At 40.3% G+C, this 17,878-nt stretch overlaps 2 protein-coding genes and 1 long non-coding RNA gene across 7 annotated transcripts in view; 1 reads left to right on the forward strand and 2 right to left on the reverse strand.

Annotated features, from left to right (window-relative positions):
* kcng2 (potassium voltage-gated channel, subfamily G, member 2) overlaps positions 1-7,846 on the forward strand; it is a 67,345-nt gene extending 59,499 nt beyond the window's left edge. For both annotated transcript variants that reach the window (XM_057355710.1, XM_057355711.1), the window contains exon 3: positions 5,640-7,846. In XM_057355710.1, coding sequence (XP_057211693.1) covers positions 5,640-6,464 — 825 coding nt within the window. In that variant the 3' untranslated portion in view covers positions 6,465-7,846. The remainder of the gene's footprint in view (positions 1-5,639) is intronic.
* Positions 1-17,878, reverse strand: part of LOC130567537 (uncharacterized) — a 199,246-nt gene that overhangs the window by 34,375 nt on the left and 146,993 nt on the right. The window lies entirely within an intron of this gene.
* The window catches only part of LOC130567532 (solute carrier family 66 member 2), a 53,533-nt gene that overhangs the window by 5,901 nt on the left and 29,754 nt on the right, over positions 1-17,878 (reverse strand). For 2 of the 3 annotated variants that reach the window (XM_057355721.1, XM_057355720.1), the window contains one exon: positions 8,197-10,613. The exons of the other annotated variant lie outside the window; for it this stretch is intronic. In XM_057355721.1, coding sequence (XP_057211704.1) covers positions 10,406-10,613 — 208 coding nt within the window. In that variant the 3' untranslated portion in view covers positions 8,197-10,405. Of the gene's footprint in view, positions 1-8,196; positions 10,614-17,878 lie in introns of those variants that run through there. 3 annotated transcript variants of the gene reach the window in all.

Consider the following 17,878-nt stretch of genomic DNA (forward strand, 5'->3'; position numbering starts at 1 on the left):
GTAAAGACCCGTGGAGACAGGGACAGACCGAAGGGAGGACCCTGTACTGATATGCCCATCCCTCGAACGCGAACCGTAGGAACGGCTGAAGTCGAGGGAGGATCGAGACATGAAAGTACGCGTCCTTCAGGTCGATTGCCATGAATCAGTCCTGACACCTGGCGGACGTCAGGATGCGCTTCTGCGTGATCATCCTGAAAGGCAGCTAGTATAGGTGCCTGTTCAGAACACACAGATCCAAGATAGGGCGCAACCCCCTGCCTTTCTTGGGGACAATGAAGTACGGGCTGTAAAACACATTGAATATCTCGGCTGGTGGGACGGGCTCAATCGCTCCCTTCGCCAGAAGGGTGGCGACCTCGGCCCGAAGTACGGGAGCATCCTTGCCTCTGACTGAGGTATATAGGATGCCCTGAAACTTGGGCGGGCGTGTGGTGAACTGGATCGCGTAGCCGAGGCGGATTGTCTTCCCTAGGGAAGCTGGAGCCAGGCTCTCAGAACTGTGACAGGGGGACTAAAGGTACGATCTTCATCGTCCCCCCGGGGGGTGGTTTGATGGCTAGCAGTACAGATTCCTTGCCGGGGGAGGAACCCCGGGGAGGAGATCGGCTCTGCTGTCTTTCCTGCCTGGCGACTGCGCAGCTCAACGCACTGTCTGACTGAGAGTGCTGAGGGCTGGTGTTTATACTTGACATTGCGCTTCGCCATGACGCAACGTCGAGTTGCCGTCCACCGTCGTGCCAAGGGTGGGAGCGGCTGTGATACCCCAGAGAGAGAGGAAACTCTCTTTTTGAGAGTAAGTGGGCGCTAGCCCCCGGAGGGGGCCAGCAGATGGTGAGACGGGGCAGGATCGTCCCTATCCGATTTCCCAGCGATGTGGCTGGGGTCGGGCCCAATGGTAGCCTCGAGCCCCCTGAGGTCTTCTCATAAGGGCTGCTTCTGCTTACACCACGGCTGCTGATGGGGCGATGGTCTCCTCTTCGCTGTCTCTTCCAGGGGGGCTGCCTGAGTGGGGGGCGCCAGAGCTGCTGGGAAGCAGACGGTGCACGGGACTCGACGGCCGAGGCGGCCGAGTCGCAGCACGGGAGGACTGCTTCTTTACTGTCGAGAACTGTGACTCGACAGTATCACCAACCAGCCCCCCCCCCTGCGAGATGGGTGCGTCAAGAAAGCGGACCTTCTCTGCGTTACTCATCTGTGCAAGGTTCGGCCAGAGGAGTTTCTCATGGACCATAAGTGTGGACATCGCCCGACCCAGGGCCCGCGTGGTCACCTTGGTCGCCCGTAGAGCAAGGTCGGTGGCGGCGCGGAGTTCCTGCATAAGCGCTGGGTCGGTCTTACCCTCGTGGAGCTCTCTCAACGCCCTGGCCTGGCAGGAGCCATAGCGTGGAGAGAGGCAGCTTGGTCTGCCGCAATGTAAGCTCTCGACACCAGAGATGCCGAGACCCCACATGCTTTGGATGGGAGTCTAGGTCGAGCCCCCCCAAGGTGACCGCCGCCTATGGGCACGAGTGCACCGCGGCGGCACCACCTGGGGGACATCACTGGCGGCCCGGGAAAGCATTTCGACATCCGCTGCTTCCTGGGCTCGACCCCCCCGAGGGAGGGAGCCCGAGGAATCATCGGAGTCGGATGGCAGTATGTCTATACTAAGACGGTGGGACCGTCTCCTGGGGAACGGTCAGACGAGCGAGACGAGGTGCGAACGGTCTGTGAGCCAGTGGCTGGTGGATTATCGCTCACAGTAATCCTCTGTAATCATATCACCCTCGCTGCTTGCCGTAGCAGAAGGCAGGGCCGTAGTCCTGCCGCCACGGAATGGGGAGCAAACGAGGTGGTGGCTGAGTCCCGTGGGAACACAGCCACCCGTGACGCAACGTCTGAATCGTCAACGCCCGCAGTGCGGGCAGGACGTATCCACAACGTCTGCCCCAGCGTACTGGAAGCAGGCATCATGTCCGTCCCCCTCCTCGATGAGTGTGTTGCACCCATGAGAACAGTGGGACAAGCCACGCTGGAGAAATTTAGCTCTTTTAGAAAGGAAATTAGCTCGAACACCTCCGGAACTGCTGAGACGCCCAGGGGAGAGTCAATGCAGGAAGGGACCGTCCGCTGCACCACATCGTAGATTCCAGCAGAAAAATGATCACCAAAGATCGTAGAGAAGCTCATCAGATGCATAGGCTCTGAAGAGCAAATGGTGAATGAATGAGCATGCCGGCTTCCCTCTTATACCCGGACATCCGGAGAGGAGTCCGGCATGCAAATTTCATTCGCCAATTTTCATTGGCCTTTTCTAAATACTCAGAAGATGATATGTTCTCAATACAAGCCCCAATCTGTCGGTTCGACACAACGTCGAGAGACCGACAGAAAGGGAATCCCGGTGCTTCGAATCACCTTTACACAAACATCATATATACTGTAAATACACCATAAGATTATATATTTGCATTGCATTGTCGCCTATTTGCATTGACATTCTGCCGTAACAACCAGCATATGAGTTTACCTCCGCTGCTTCTAACATATAGCTAGCCTACATAATTTGGATTGAAAGAATGAATTCCAAAACCTCCACTGACATACCCGGGTATCGTAAACTCATAGATTTTTTTTAACTGTGCATATGTGTTTAAATAATTTTAAATGCTAGAAACTGTATTGTGAGTTATACATTGGTCGTAATAGGCTAAGAGTTTAAATGAAATGATTTCTTTAACGTTGAAATTTAAGAATTAAATGAAAATATGTTTTTCATGCTTTGCTTCTATGGTGTGTATATGAATTGAAATAATCAAGACTTTAAATGACTACGGCCAAAAACGATTTAATCAGAAATTAAACGATGAGCATTGAAAGGAAAATATTTAGCTTTTTTATTTTATTTTATTACTTGTTTTCTTTGGTAAATGCAGAACAACAAACAGCAATGATGTGCATTAAAAACAACGTTTTTTCCTTGATTACACCATCTTTAGCTAAATATTGTCAAACGGATTACGGAAATAAATGGCTGTGTCCACATTTATTTATAATTGTATGCATTATTTAACCTTTGGTTAAATAATTTATATGTACCATGCCATTTATATTTGCCTTAATTTATATTTACCATGGCCACCTGCGACTGACATTATGAATGCACTTGAAACGATGAGGAACAAGACAGGAAAAATTTGAGAAAATCTGACAAAATACAAATGAATAAGCTATTATTGGGTTATTATTATATAGATGTTTTTAAATGACAAACACGGCTGTTTTCAACGAAAATACACGTTTTATTATTTACAAATGCAAATTATTTACAAAAAACACACAGCAGCAGGTCCAATTACAACGAAATGTTTTCCTTCATGAAAAAGGATAGCCATCTTAAGCTAAATATTGTCAATCGAAAATAAAAGCTATTGTTTACGCTGTGTGTGTGTGGGTGTGTGTGTGTGTGTGTGTGTGTGTGTGTGTGTGTGTGTGTGGTGCGTGCGTGTGTGTGTGTGTGTGTGTGTGTGTGTGTGTGTGTGTGTGTGTGCGTGTGTGTGGTGTGTGCGTGGTGCGTGTCTGTGTGTGTGTGTGTGTGTGTGTGTATGCGTGTGTGTGTTCATGTTTGTATATCCCGGTGGGGACCTAAACCTGAATACACACCAACACATGGGGACTCGTGTCACCGTGGGGACCAAAATTGAGGTCCTCATGGGCACAAAAGCTAATAAATTGTACAGAACAATATTTTTTACAAATCTAAAAATGCAAAAAGTGTTCTATGATCTTTAGGTTTAGGGATAGGGTTAGGGATAGGGGATAGAATATACAGTTTGTACAGTATAAAAACATTACGCCTATGGACTGTCCCCACGGGGATAGTCAACCAAAGCGTGCGTGCTGTGCGTGTGTGTGTGTGTGTGTGTGTGTGTGTGTGTGTGTGTGCGTGCGCGCGCGTGCGTGCGTGCGTGCGTGTGTGTGTGCGTGTGTAAGGGTGCAGAAGAACATACAGTCTTGTTTTAAGCTTTTGATTGGCTAAGCAATCAAATTTCGATCCAGCGATCAAAACACGTTGTATTTTTTATTATTATTTTGATTAAAGTACTTTTCAACTTTAAAGGTCTTTGCACATGCAGTCCGAAATTGTCGTATGCGTATTTTCGTATTTGGCTCTCGTTTGTACGGTGTCTCTGAATGGTTAAAAAAGGCCACTCAAAATGCTTGACCGATGCGAAAAACGCAGAAAATCGAACCCGGTCCGAATTTTTTTATGACGGACGAAAATATCGGAGGCAGTGTGTAAATGTGATTGACACAACGTGAGGTTGTATTTATTTTTTAACGCGCGGAAATTTCGGACGCAAATTTCGGACTCAATGTGCAATGGGCTTAAGTCTGCATTTAGATCCAGACAATGCCACAGTCTCCTATCTCAGTTTCAGTGAGCAAGCTCTGGACTTAAGTCTGCATTCGTTTTTTTACTGTTACGAATAATTGATTACTCTATTAAATATTGTTTTCATTACCAATTTATTTAATCTTTATTATGCATGCATAACCTCTAAAACAATTAACGCATAACCAAGTGTAAATAAATGTGAGCATTGCGGTTTTATGACTAACGAAACGGGAATATAATGCAAGCTTGCTCATCTATATCAGTAAATGGATCAATAGATTTGTTGGTTTAGCAGAAAGTCCAGTCGTCATCAGTAATTTAATGTGTTAATGTGTATAGTGGTCTGAAGCAGTCGTGTGCTCTTTTCTGACTGTCAAAGACTAGAATCTGCTCCAGTTGAAAGAAAAAGTCTTAGAATGTTTGTCCTCGGCTTTAATAATCAGCGTGAAAATCCTTAATGCTCTCCCAGATCTCTCTCCCCTGCTGTCTGCACTGAACCAAGCGCGGAAGTGCCGAATGTGCCCATAAAAATATAGAACAATAATAAGAACTTTGGTGCCCCCTAGTGGTCGGGAACATTTCCGTTGTGTTGTGGCTTTATTCCGTTGTGTTGTGACTCGATTCCGTTGTGTTGTAGCTTGATTGTGTTGTGTTGTGAACTTATATTTGCTTTTTAAATTTCGTTGTCATGTGCACTAGTGGGCCACCGTATGTTTAGCTAAAATTATTATTGATAGCTCAAATTGTATTACATATTTCAGTATCAAACCACTTTTGGAACAGTGGTGCCACCCCTGCCTGGTGAAGTTATTGTAGGCAAGAATAAAATTACATATTTTAAAAAGTATTTAAGTATTTTAAAATACAAATACAGTCTCTCAAAGTATTTAATTACACATTACATTTGACTTTTTTTGTTAAGGAAAATACAAATGACAAAATACTCAAAAGTAATTAAATACGTATTTCAAATACATGTAATTAAAATACTGCCCATCTCTGGGTGGGAGCAACCAAAAATGAAGAAAACATTTTTAATGATTTAAATGAATCTCTTTTATAAATTTTGATAAATTATCTAATTTAAAATGAAATGAGAATTCTCATTCTTTAAACTATTTTATATTGACTATAATATTATACACTGTATGATATATCAAATCTTTTGCCTAGTAAAAATGACCCACATGACTTGAGCTTTAAAAGCAGCAATGTATACCTTGATCCTAATCTCCATGACGTCTGTTTTCTCTTTCAGGGTGAATGCTCCCAAAGGTGCTACAACATCTTTGTGCTAGAAACTGTATGTGTGGGCTGGTTTTCGCTGGAGTTTCTGCTGCGTTTCATCCAGACGCAGAGCAAGTGCTCATTTTTGCGCACACCTCTCAATATCATTGACGTAGTGGCCATCCTGCCCTATTACATCACTTTAATTGTGGACTCACTGTCTGCGAGCGACCGTCCCACTGGCTCAGGGAACAACTATCTGGAAAAGGTCGGATTGGTTCTGCGAGTGCTTCGAGCATTACGAATCTTCTACGTGATGCGTTTAGCACGTCACTCCCTGGGACTGCAGACACTGGGGTTGACAGTACGCCGTTGCACACGAGAGTTTGGGCTACTTCTGCTTTTTCTGTGTGTTGCCATGGCGTTGTTCTCTCCTCTGGTCTTCCTGGCCGAGAGCGAGATGGGTGCCAAGCAGGAGTTCACCAGCATCCCTGGGAGTTACTGGTGGGCTGTCATCTCCATGACGACGGTTGGATATGGGGACATGGTTCCACGCAGCATTCCGGGTCAGGTGGTGGCGCTCAGCAGCATTCTGAGCGGAATTCTGCTCATGGCATTCCCTGTCACATCCATATTTCACACATTCTCACGTTCCTACGTGGAACTTAAAGAGGAACAGAATCGGGCTGCACGGTACAAACCTGATTCACAAGACAGTACCAAGTCCCACAATAGTGAGGATTCGCAGGATACTGACAGTTCCATCCACGGAATCACAGAAGTTGCACATCACCGCAGATCTGTTGCTATGGCAAATCAAGGAGCTCCACAGGTCAGGAGGTCACTAAAGTCTTAGGCCCATAAACACCATAGCACTAAGAATTGCCACTTACAAGCGTGCAATAGGTGAGCTGCCGTATATAGTACCTGTTTGAGACAGATGCCAATACCAGACTCTGGGGTTACAAACAACGGGATTGTATGTCCAAAGCACAATTATTTATGGAAACGGTTCACCCAAAATTCTGTCATTTTTGTTTGATTACTCATAATTATGTAAGTTTGTGAAATGAAAGTGAATGGGCACTAAGGCAAGTGAGCTTGAAGGAAGAAATAAAAGTAGTCCAAATGACTCATGCACTTTACAGTATGTAAAGAACAGTCATTACTCGTTGCTAATCTTCCTCATCACAGTAGCCTTTACATTTCTTTTTCATATATTTAAATGTATGTTGTTAAGATGTAACATCAGGTGGACATAATTTATGTTGTTTACTAGTTGTGTGTGTTTACAAAGTTATAATATGTAGAATATAAAGCCAAATTATGTTACATATACGTAGTCGGAAATGCATTGAGGCAGAGATTTTTGGGTGAACTGTTCTTTAAAACAGGTGTTCCTGGTAGCGGAATGTTCCTGTATAAACTGTTTGACTGTGAAGAATCTCATTTTATTTTGCATCCACCTTTAAGGTACAATAAGCTTTTATCTGGTGACAGAGGACACAGCGAGTAACACTGTTCAAAAAGAACCGTTATGAACTTTTATGTACGCTCCTATATGGCTGATTTGCAATAACTAAAGTTTATGGAAACACATTGAGACACAGAGTATTTCTGCATAGTTCTGCCATAGTCTCAGGATCTGCTCGTTGTAATAAACAATGAATTACCCTTTAAAGGAATAAAAGGTTCTTGTTTTTCAGTTGCCTTGACTGTTAGCTTGTTTGTATGATTTGCAAGCCAAATGGGCAAATTGGGTAAGCTGATAAATACTGTACATCAAAAGAAAATGTCAGCTTGTTCTAGCTGGTGATACATATCAGTGATGCACCGTTCATATTGACCATTATGTACACATTGATTCCACTGAGAATAATGTGCTCATAAAGGCAAAAGCCCATGTGTGCTGTCAAAACAAACTGAGCTTCAATGACCATAACCCTTATGAATGCACTCTCAGGTTCCCATTTTAACTGGTTAGGCCATTCAGTGTGTGCACATTATGTAATATATAATGTGTCATATAAACCAAAGTGAACATTTCATAACCAAATGTAGAGCAATCAGTACATCAATGTCACAATGATTGTACACAACAGCTATAAATGGGAGAATCTCACTAAACCTGTTAACAACATTATCATATGTCATATTTCACCCATACTTTAAAGTAATTGAAATTGCATTGTGACACTTAATGACAATTAAGACCCACCCCAATAAAGGGAAAGTTCACCCATGAGCAACAATTTTGTCATCATTTATTCACGCCGTATAAATCTTGCTGAACAAAATGGTGATATTATGGGAAATGTCTCTGTGATTTTGTTTCCACACAATGGAAGTCAATAGGGTGCAATGTTGTTTGGTTACTAACATTCTCCAAAATATATTTTTTATAAATGAGGCCCCAGGTGTAAACCCATGCTGACACGGAGAATATCGTCACTGCAGTTTTAAATGATTAAATATTGTGTTACCAATGTTGACAAGCACTTTTTAATACTTTTTATTGGTTAGATATTTGCAAAATCAAGTGACAAACAAAGGGTGACTAATTGTAATGAATTATGGCAAACAATGAAAATCATGAAATATGGAGATACGAGGTTTCAGAAGGACAGCAGCGATATCCAAACTCAACAGATTAGAAGTGGTTTAAAAACATTGTTTGTTTTTTTATTGATAAAAGGTACACACTGTATGCATCTGTGGTAAATCTGATTGTAAAACTATTTCTTAATTATAAATTATATATTAATTCAGATATAAATGACAAAACAGCATATTTTTCAAGAAATTTATTAACAAAACTTAAAAAAGCAGCATTACAAATATGTGGAGTAAACAATGATATCCAACTTAACAATAACGACAATATTTGGATGGAATGGTATTGCAACAAAAAAAACTTTGAGGATGCAAAGATAAAAGTAACCATACTAATTTCTATGGGAACAGCGCAAGTAATCATATTCAGCACAAAGGGAACAGACGTCCATACTACTACTTTCATTCATCAAAGGACAAGAACCTTAAATAGGAGATTGTTTAAAATGATAGAAAATTAGATAAAAACATAAAATCACTCTAACAATCAAATTTACCGTAACAGAATATAGTAATAGCAGAAAGACAAACACCACATAGATGAAGCTCAAGTCAAATACTTATTGTAATGTCTCAGATCAAGCAGGTAAACAAAAAGACATGACGGAATATAGAAATAAATAATAAATAAGTAAAAGATAATAAAAATAAAAGTAATAACAAAAGTAATCAAATATAACCCTCCTGTAATCTAATGTAATCCATTTAATCTAAATGGTGAGAATTCAGTTGAGGCAAGTATAGGGTTCTGACTATTACCATTTGACTATGATTCTGGAATGCTCATGTGGACAAAATTACATTAGTGCGAATGTCTAAAACAAACAAAAACATCTGTGTGAATGGTGTGTAACATCATGACTATATTTGAGCCATGTTTAGGGATAAGGGGTGAACCACTTAGCCTTGAAGTCAGATAAAACTCATATGCCGCAAATACTTACCAAAGTATCTCTAGTCAAATGTAAGTATATAAACTCTTATTCAGTCGTCCTAACCTAACTGAACACTCAATAAACATGGTAACGTAAAAGTATGATTGCGATACATATCTAAAACAAAAAAGGAGACTTTTCTATCAATTTTTTAGAAACAATGTACAGATTGTCTCCTACCTCTGCTACTAACTACACCATGAAATGCGAAGGGTTGATTTTTGGTGTGCTCTTCACTTGGCCTTGTGTGTGTAAAACACTACACCAGTCTATTGAGGTAAACATCTCTTTATATTCTCAAAACCAAGTAAAACTGCATTCATCTGGTAAAAGCTTCTACATTCATTATTCTGATGTCAGATATATTTCCAGTCATTCTGGAGTCTGTAAGGCAAAAGTCTCCATAACCGTCATGATTGCCCTTGGCTGGCGTGTTTTTATGTGAATATAAATAAAATTTCCATATGATACCGCACATACGCATCGCTTTGTGTAGCAGTTGGTTCTACCTATATGCACATACAATGGCCCCAAGTATTAGAAAACTTAAGTCATACTTAATGTCTCAATCGCACTGCATTAGAAAACAAAATATCAAACAAAGTGGCATTCTTTTGTACACATTGTAAGCATTAAAAGTAAACATTTTAAGCAAAAAAGGAAAAAAGTTAGTTTTAAATAAAATGTAATGTGATGAACAAAACCTGTGACTGCTTACTCTCCTAACAGCGTGTCTACATCGGACGCGTCGTGGCGCGATGCGACAAAAGACAATAGAATGCAATAGAACCCATTATAATAAAAAAATTGTCCACACTGGATGCTGCGCGGTGCAACGCAACAATCCCATTAGAACAAGCCGTGTGTCGCTTCCGGTGTAGACATGGTGCAAGACACCCAAAGATTCCCAAGACATCTTAGAAAATTTAAGTTAGTTCTGCAAAAAGCTGTATAAACATTTGTTTGTAGATGTCATCTGTTTTAATATTTTTTTTTCTACTGCAAGGACATTTACACAAGTGTGGTTGGTGAACAAATACTGCTTGGGGCCAATGTTGTAGATGTAGACTATTGAGCACATTCCTTGTTCCATCATCATACAGATACCCATACATACGCCATACTATATATCCGTAAATCAGTTCTCATTAAAAAAGGTAACTACTCTGATCCACCCAATTTTGTTTTTCTCATCTGAATGCCCAGTGTCCAAACCGTATGTATGTTAATGTGTGTGGGAGTGTATGTTTCATAGGGCCTTTGCGCTGGTGGTGTGTGTAGTGTGTGAGACAGGTTTCTGTGGATAGAGACTGTAGTAGTACACTTGGAAGAGTATGGCGATGTCCACGCACACCTGCAAGAGACCACAGATCCAAAACTGCATAGGAGCCTGAGTCAACAGGAAGTAACCGGTCTTAAAAGTGTCTCCACTGGTCCACATCAACACCATCTTAATGCTGGAGGGACAGAAAGTGAGAAAATGAGAACATAATTGAGAATGATAAAGTGTGAAAAATTACAAAAATAAGCAAAAAGGTTAAAAACTCAACGAGAGACACAAGAAAACTGATATATAAAACAATCAGAGGACATAGTCCACACAGTTACTTAAAGACAACTTAACTTAAAGACATTTTAGGGACTTAATTCCTCAGGACAGAACTGTCCTGTGTCAATGAATGAGACAATTAGGAGACTAACAATATAGTTAAACAACAAAACTGCAAACTTTTAAACTTGGCTTATTAAAGTAGGATTTCCTGATGTAAACGAGAGACACACTGTATCGTGTGAGATGAAATTATGCTTAATTTTAATATTTATGGCGAATTATATAATGAGGCCACTTGCAAGTCTCTATGATATTCTAATTCCAAAAACACAAAAAATTTTGTCGAGAGTCATTTGTCGAGAGAGGACAGACGTAACATTGAAGCCTGACAGTTACAGTGTGCTCACAGTCTGGATCCATCTGTTCCGCCTGTGGGTCACAAGCTCTCCTCCACGCTTTGTTTCTCACACTTGTGTTGAGAAATACGTACACGCTCACACATCCGGCTGTATGAAGTCTTAAATGCCAGAGTTAAAAGACATCTTTCTGAAAGCCAGCTTACATTTTCAAGCAGCAGAAGAAACACACTTTCTTTGTGCTGCCATATTTGATGCATCAGCAACTTTACACTTAAAACTTTTTTAAACTACTCTTATTTAATACACACATTTATTATTTAAGGCCTGTATTTTGCCTTCAGATTTACCAGATGCAGCTTTGTGTCAGTTGTCAAGAATTTTGTATAATATAGAACAAGGGGAAGTACGCTTTTTACAGCACAGTGTGTATATTTTGAATCCGTTTTATGTAAATTGTAAGATAAAGCGTACCACCACAAACAATTCTGCATTCTCAAAAAGTGCATACAAAGTAAATGGCACATATACTGACACTATAGTGTAGGTAAATAAAACTTTGTACCATACCATCAAAAACAAATTCATACAGACACGCACAAATTCAACGATCCTTGAGTAGTCTGAAAGGTCTAAGCAGAGCTTATTTCAGGAGACGTTTGAACAAGCAGAAAGCGAAGCAAGTGATAGACACATGTTGTTATGGTAACGCAATGATTGAGATTATTCTGGTCCATTTGTCCTTGCAGTGCATCTTTCGATTTGGCCGCCCCAGAGGGTGGACAAACTAAACAGCTGGGTGTTTTAGAGCAGAACAACGCTATAGAAACGAAGAAAAAAAAAAAAAAATCTTCTTGCCCAAAAGAAACTGAGTCAGGAGAGGCTCTGGGAAGAGATTTGAGGTAAACAATCTCTCTATTTGGCGCAGCACTACACTCAAAGCAGACGCAAGAGCTGGTCTGATCTCCACGATCTGATAAAAGGGTACTGAAAGCTTATTACAGCAGTACGCCCTACAGCAGAAAGAGATGAAAGAGCGCTCTGAGTGCCGGCAGGCAATAATGACACAGCAATAAACTACTCAACACTCCACACAATGGCAGAGTTTAATGAGTATGAGTCATGATGAGGACAGGGTCATAATGTGTTAGATCATTAAAGATCGGGTAACATGCTCTTTCATGCATTTTGACTTCTTTACACTGATAAACGTGCTGGCTTCTCATGCTTAACTTGTTAAACTTGTCATGGTCAACTTGTTAAAAAGTGAGTTGGACGTACAACGTAGTATTTCTGTCCTTGATACACTCCCCAAGCACTACAACTTGTTTCGGAAAGTTTTTTTATAAGTCTGGATCCCCGTTTCGTAACAGGGATCCTATTCCTTTTACTGGGCAATTCTCCCGGAAAAGCACGCCCACTGCAAGGCGAAAGAAATAGCCCACCCATGAGCCAAGCAACGAGCGATAGGAAGACCCGCTTATCAAGATTGGCTGTGCTGCGTCAAGATCGGGTGCACTGTGGGCCTGCAGCTGCAGCTTGTTACTCTTGCGATAGTGAGAGAAGTTGTGTGTTTGTTTGTTTACGGCATTTCAGTGATGGATGTTATATAAACGGTGGATATAACGCTGGATTTGGAGATCGTTTGAAACTGATAGATGGAAGATTTGACAGTAAAAATGTCAAAAAATTCTTGAATCAAGATCCATTTTCTTGATGAGCAAAATGACCTAAGAAAATAAGTCTTGTTTTTAGTAAAAAAATATGAAATTTTTGTTAATTTGTGCTTAAACCAAATAAAAAAATCTGCCAATGGGGTAAGAAAAATAATCTTGAATTAAGGTTTACCTTTTTCTCAGTCACTCAATTCAAGATTATTTTTCTTACCCCATTGGCAGATTTTTTTACTTGTTTTAAACACAAATTCACTGAAATTTCATATTTTTTTACTAAAAACGAGACTTATTTTCTTAGGTCAGTTTGCTCATCAAGAAAATGCATCTTCATTCAAGAATTTTTAGACAATTTTTACAGGAAAACAAGAAGAAAGTCATTTTTTGCAGTGTGGCCCATGTACACTCCAGTACAGTAGGTGGCGGACATGCACCACAAACGTAATTTGCTCCCCGCCATTAAAAAGGAAAAGAAGATCATCAATATGGCGGACAATGGCCGATCGCATTAATACTACACCCATTCAGGGAAAACAGTACGTACCCATTTAGCCCCATTGAGTACGTACCTACTGAAATTGAGTACTCAACTCAACTCAACTTTATTTATATAGCGCTTTTACAATTTTCATTGTTACAAAGCAGCTGTACAGGAGACACATTGACTACAAGCAAAACAATCAAAGTTGTACCTGCAAAAACAAGAAAAGGTTGAAACACAGAAGACAGACACACCCAAAACACTCCACAAAACACTCCACACACACAACACGCACCAACACACACAGACACAGAGACACACGCACACACACACACACACACACACACACACACACACACAACACACACACACACGTACGTACACGGACAAGTACGCACACACGCTCAGTGAGAGCACACATTTAGGATAAAGGAGAGAGAAGCACAGGTCAAATATAACAGACTATAAATTCCTATATGCAATATTAATTAAGTAAAACTTTAAGATTCTAAAGCAGCCCCCCCGGTCAGGCAGATAGTGCAAAAACAGTATGCAAACGGTGGCGAGGTACCTACCCATTGAGTATGCGATTTCGGACTCAGCCTGTGTGAATGGCCGGTCACAGTGCAACAGTGAAAAGGGACCCCACTGAAACAGTGTCACGCTGCGCCATGTTCCACACGTTGTTTAAGCTACATACAGTACACCGGTAATGCGGTATATTAAAAATTCATATCATAACAAAAATACACACCGGTATTCGGTATGAACGAATGCAAAAAAGTAACTATGGTGAGAAACAATTTGCTAGAAAGATACAAGTATAATCAATCCTGTAAACTATGCATGTAGCAAAAAACAAACAAACAAGCAAACAAACACTTAGAATTCAAACAACAATAACGTTGGTTTCATATTTGTTTTCCTGAAATTTTCCGGGACCCCTTGCAACCTTCTGGAGGCCCCCTGAAAACCCCTGTCTTAGAGCATTGGTCAATACTGACGCAAAATTTTCGAAACTCTTTCTAAAATCTACATTACCAACAGCCAAACGGTTAACAGCTCCAAAACAGACTTAACCCAACAAAAATACACATAAAATATGCTTGTTCCACCACTGTCCACTGTGCGATGCATGTTTTCAATAGAAAACAAGTAATATAGCCTACTGAATAGTACAGAATGAAAATTTAATTCCATTCCGTGTAGGAGGGCTGGATCCTATTTCAGCATTTTGGGCCAAGTGTCTTTCCATCCCAAGTGTCTTTCAAGTGTCTGGCAATCAATCCAGGGTATATCCAGAGGATATACCCTGGATTGATTGCCAGACACTTGCACGGTACTCGCAGACACACATTCACATATTTAAGGGCAATTTACTGACTCCTGTTCACCTAATCTGATTACCGAAAATATTTCCACATTAAATAAATAAAATATAGTTACTTTTTGTTACAAACTGTTAATGTAACTAACGTCCTTTTAAGCTTGGGAAGCTATGTTTCAAAGAGATTTCCCAACACTGACAATCAGTGACTGAAAAGCTTTGTACTAAAACGTAACTTTTTTAAATATATCAGATTACACTCGCAATGTTTACTGAAAATATTTACTTTTCAGTGTAACACTCAAAGGAAAGTGGGAGTGAATTTGTCTTGTGCGTGCTAGAGTGCGCCATTAGCCCCTTGTGGTTAAATGACAAGGAAATAAAAGAGCAACGATCAATCTAAATGGCTGCCATGGAAACCATCAGGAGTCAGGAAGGCTGTCGGTTGCTATTGGTTCTATGATAGAATATAAACAAATCCTCCCTGTTACATTAGCCAAAGAAATGAAAGAATCCACATGGAATCAGAAATGACAAACACCAGCACTGCATGCCTCCATGCTATGTTGTATATACATAATAAATGATTCACCCATTATTTTGCTTCAGAAGATATTTATTAACACACCAGAGTCGTTTGGATTAGTTTTATGATATGACAACATTTTAATATAATTTAAAATTACTAGGATGATATGAGGGTAGGTAAATAATGAGACGCTTTTCATTTTTGGGTGAACAAGTTTACCGACCAACGCTAGAGAAACACGTTACTGGCCATGCTAACACCCACACATTCAAATTTAAGAGACTTGGAAGATAAGACCATGAAAGACGTTTAGAAATCTCTTGAGAAGCAAAAACATCTCATTGTAATGACTTACTTGAAATCTTTAAATGTATGCTACAGTTAAAGCAGTTATGAATATACAGTAGAGATGGTTTCATCGGACGCATGCGCCTGGCCCAAAGTTAACTTCTAGTCTGTGTTTGTTTATCGTTCTGGCTAGTGATATAACAATTTATATGATATTTAATTTTAATTAATTTATATAAATATTTTATCGTATATACTGATTGTATTAAATAATCCATTTGTAAAATGGGGCGTGTAACTTGCTTGAATTTAACTTTATCCTAGTAACTAAATGACCCTGGACTTTTCGCCAAAAACTCCCGGCACTCCAGATGGCCAGTCCACCCTGGTTCTTCTACTACCAACTAGACATAATTTTGACTATTCTTTGCGGATGTCTACCAGAAGTTTGGGCCAAAAAAGCTGTTGGTTACTTTGTTTATCGGCGAAACCATCTATAGCCTATATTTTGAATGTTCTGTAAAAGCGGTGTTCACTTTTTATTTAAACAAATAGCATAAAAATGTTAACAGTTTAAATTCCAAGCCAAGGAGTACTCAATAAAAGGTTCCGTCTCAGCATCTCTAGCTAAGAGACTGTATTTGTAGTTTTCACTGGCATGTATACTCAAGCAGTCAACACAAACACTGCAGAGAAATACAGTACTGCTGTCCTGCTCAGCTTCTCCTGACATGAGCACACAGGGCAACTTCCTTTTGTAGGAATCAATCCACCCAGCACCTGAATCCAGGCTCAAATCTACAGGAATGATGCACAACCTTATAAATGGTTTGTTTGCAACCTGTGAATACAAAACAGCTAGCCACTGAGCAAACACATAAAAAGTGAGGGTAGGGTACGACCGCTTGGTGATCACAAGATAATTCAGATGACTAAATAAGGCACTGATTTTTCTCTAACTCTGTAAAGGCAGTCTGACCCTCATAAGGCAGCCGTGGGAGGTCATCGCTTTTTCTCCCATTGTGATTCATTAGCGTACAACTGATGGAAGACGAAAGTAGAGTCGCACATGGCTTGAGGTTTCACAGCAACAGCTACTGGGTAAACAACTCTCTTCACAAGAACTAATAAACACTGGATAAGAGCGCATGAATTGGACTGGGAAAAGATGGAAAGATTTATCCTTTAAGGCGGGTTGAAGCAAACCAAATAGTTTTCAATTGCATAGAACTTTCACACAACACAGTGAAGCTTTAAATCGCATGTGACTGTGTTTACTGTGCAATGGAGGTGACATAAAATGAGACTCGATTCAAAATATGAGGAAGGTCCAATCAGAAACGAGTATTCTAGCGAGCCATAAAGTATGTTTTTCCATACTATTTCTTTGAGAAAACATACAAGACTTAATAAACACACAAACCAACAAAAGAGAAATGACATAAACAGAGGCATACTGTATATAACAATATCATTGTTGGCATTTATACAGATAGATGTATACATAAATGATACATCATCCTCTATCAGCAGTTTTTCACAGATGTGTAAACAGACACAGTGGCAAAGGAGGAAGAATTCTTTTGTCAAGATGGCATGGTGCAGTGGCAGCTCCCCGCCTGTGCCTCTAATCAGAGTGCGGATGAGTGGACACACACACACACACACACAGATACACACTGAAAGAGCGCAGGATGGTATTTCACACTGTGAGGTGCTGCCAAACACTAACTCACACAGACAGGATGTGTCTTTACAGCACACACACTGTGACTCTCAAATGACTATGCTGAGATAACATACCACACACACACTTTGTGGGGACTCGCCACAGACTTCTGTTGTTTTTATACTGACCTAATGGTATTTTCTATCCCCTATCCCTAACCACACCCCTTAACATAATTCTTACCAAAGATTTTTACAATTTTACATTAGCATATTTTAGTAGACATCAAGACATTTTGGTCACCATTAAAGATAGACAATCAAGAGCATGGATGCACGCACACACACACGTTTCCAAGTTTTATGGGGACATTCCATAGACCTCCATTGATTTTATATCAGGCTTATGATATATTCCATCCCCTAACTCTTCCCCAACACCTAAACCTAATAATCACACAAACCTTTCTGCAGTTTTTTATTTTCAATAAATATAATTCTGTATGATTTAGAAGCTGTTTTCCCTCATGGGGACCTAAAAAAATGTCCCCACACGGTCAAAATCTACTGGTATTACTATATTTGTGGACACATTAGGTCCTCACACAGTGATGATTGATGAATACCAGTACATGCACGCACACAGTACTGTACTACAATGTAAGTGCAATGTAACCATCACACAACTAACTACTTGCTAAATAGTTTTGTTAAATTTTTTATTGATATTTATTGACCTGATATTTTGCCACTCTGACTTATTTAACTAGTTTAACATACAGTATCTTTGTTTAATATGTGGTCCCTCAATTGCACTTTACTCCACTTAACTAATTAACGTATATCGT

Source organism: Triplophysa rosa, linkage group LG16, assembly GCF_024868665.1.
Source record: "Triplophysa rosa linkage group LG16, Trosa_1v2, whole genome shotgun sequence".
NCBI lineage: Eukaryota > Metazoa > Chordata > Actinopteri > Cypriniformes > Nemacheilidae > Triplophysa > Triplophysa rosa.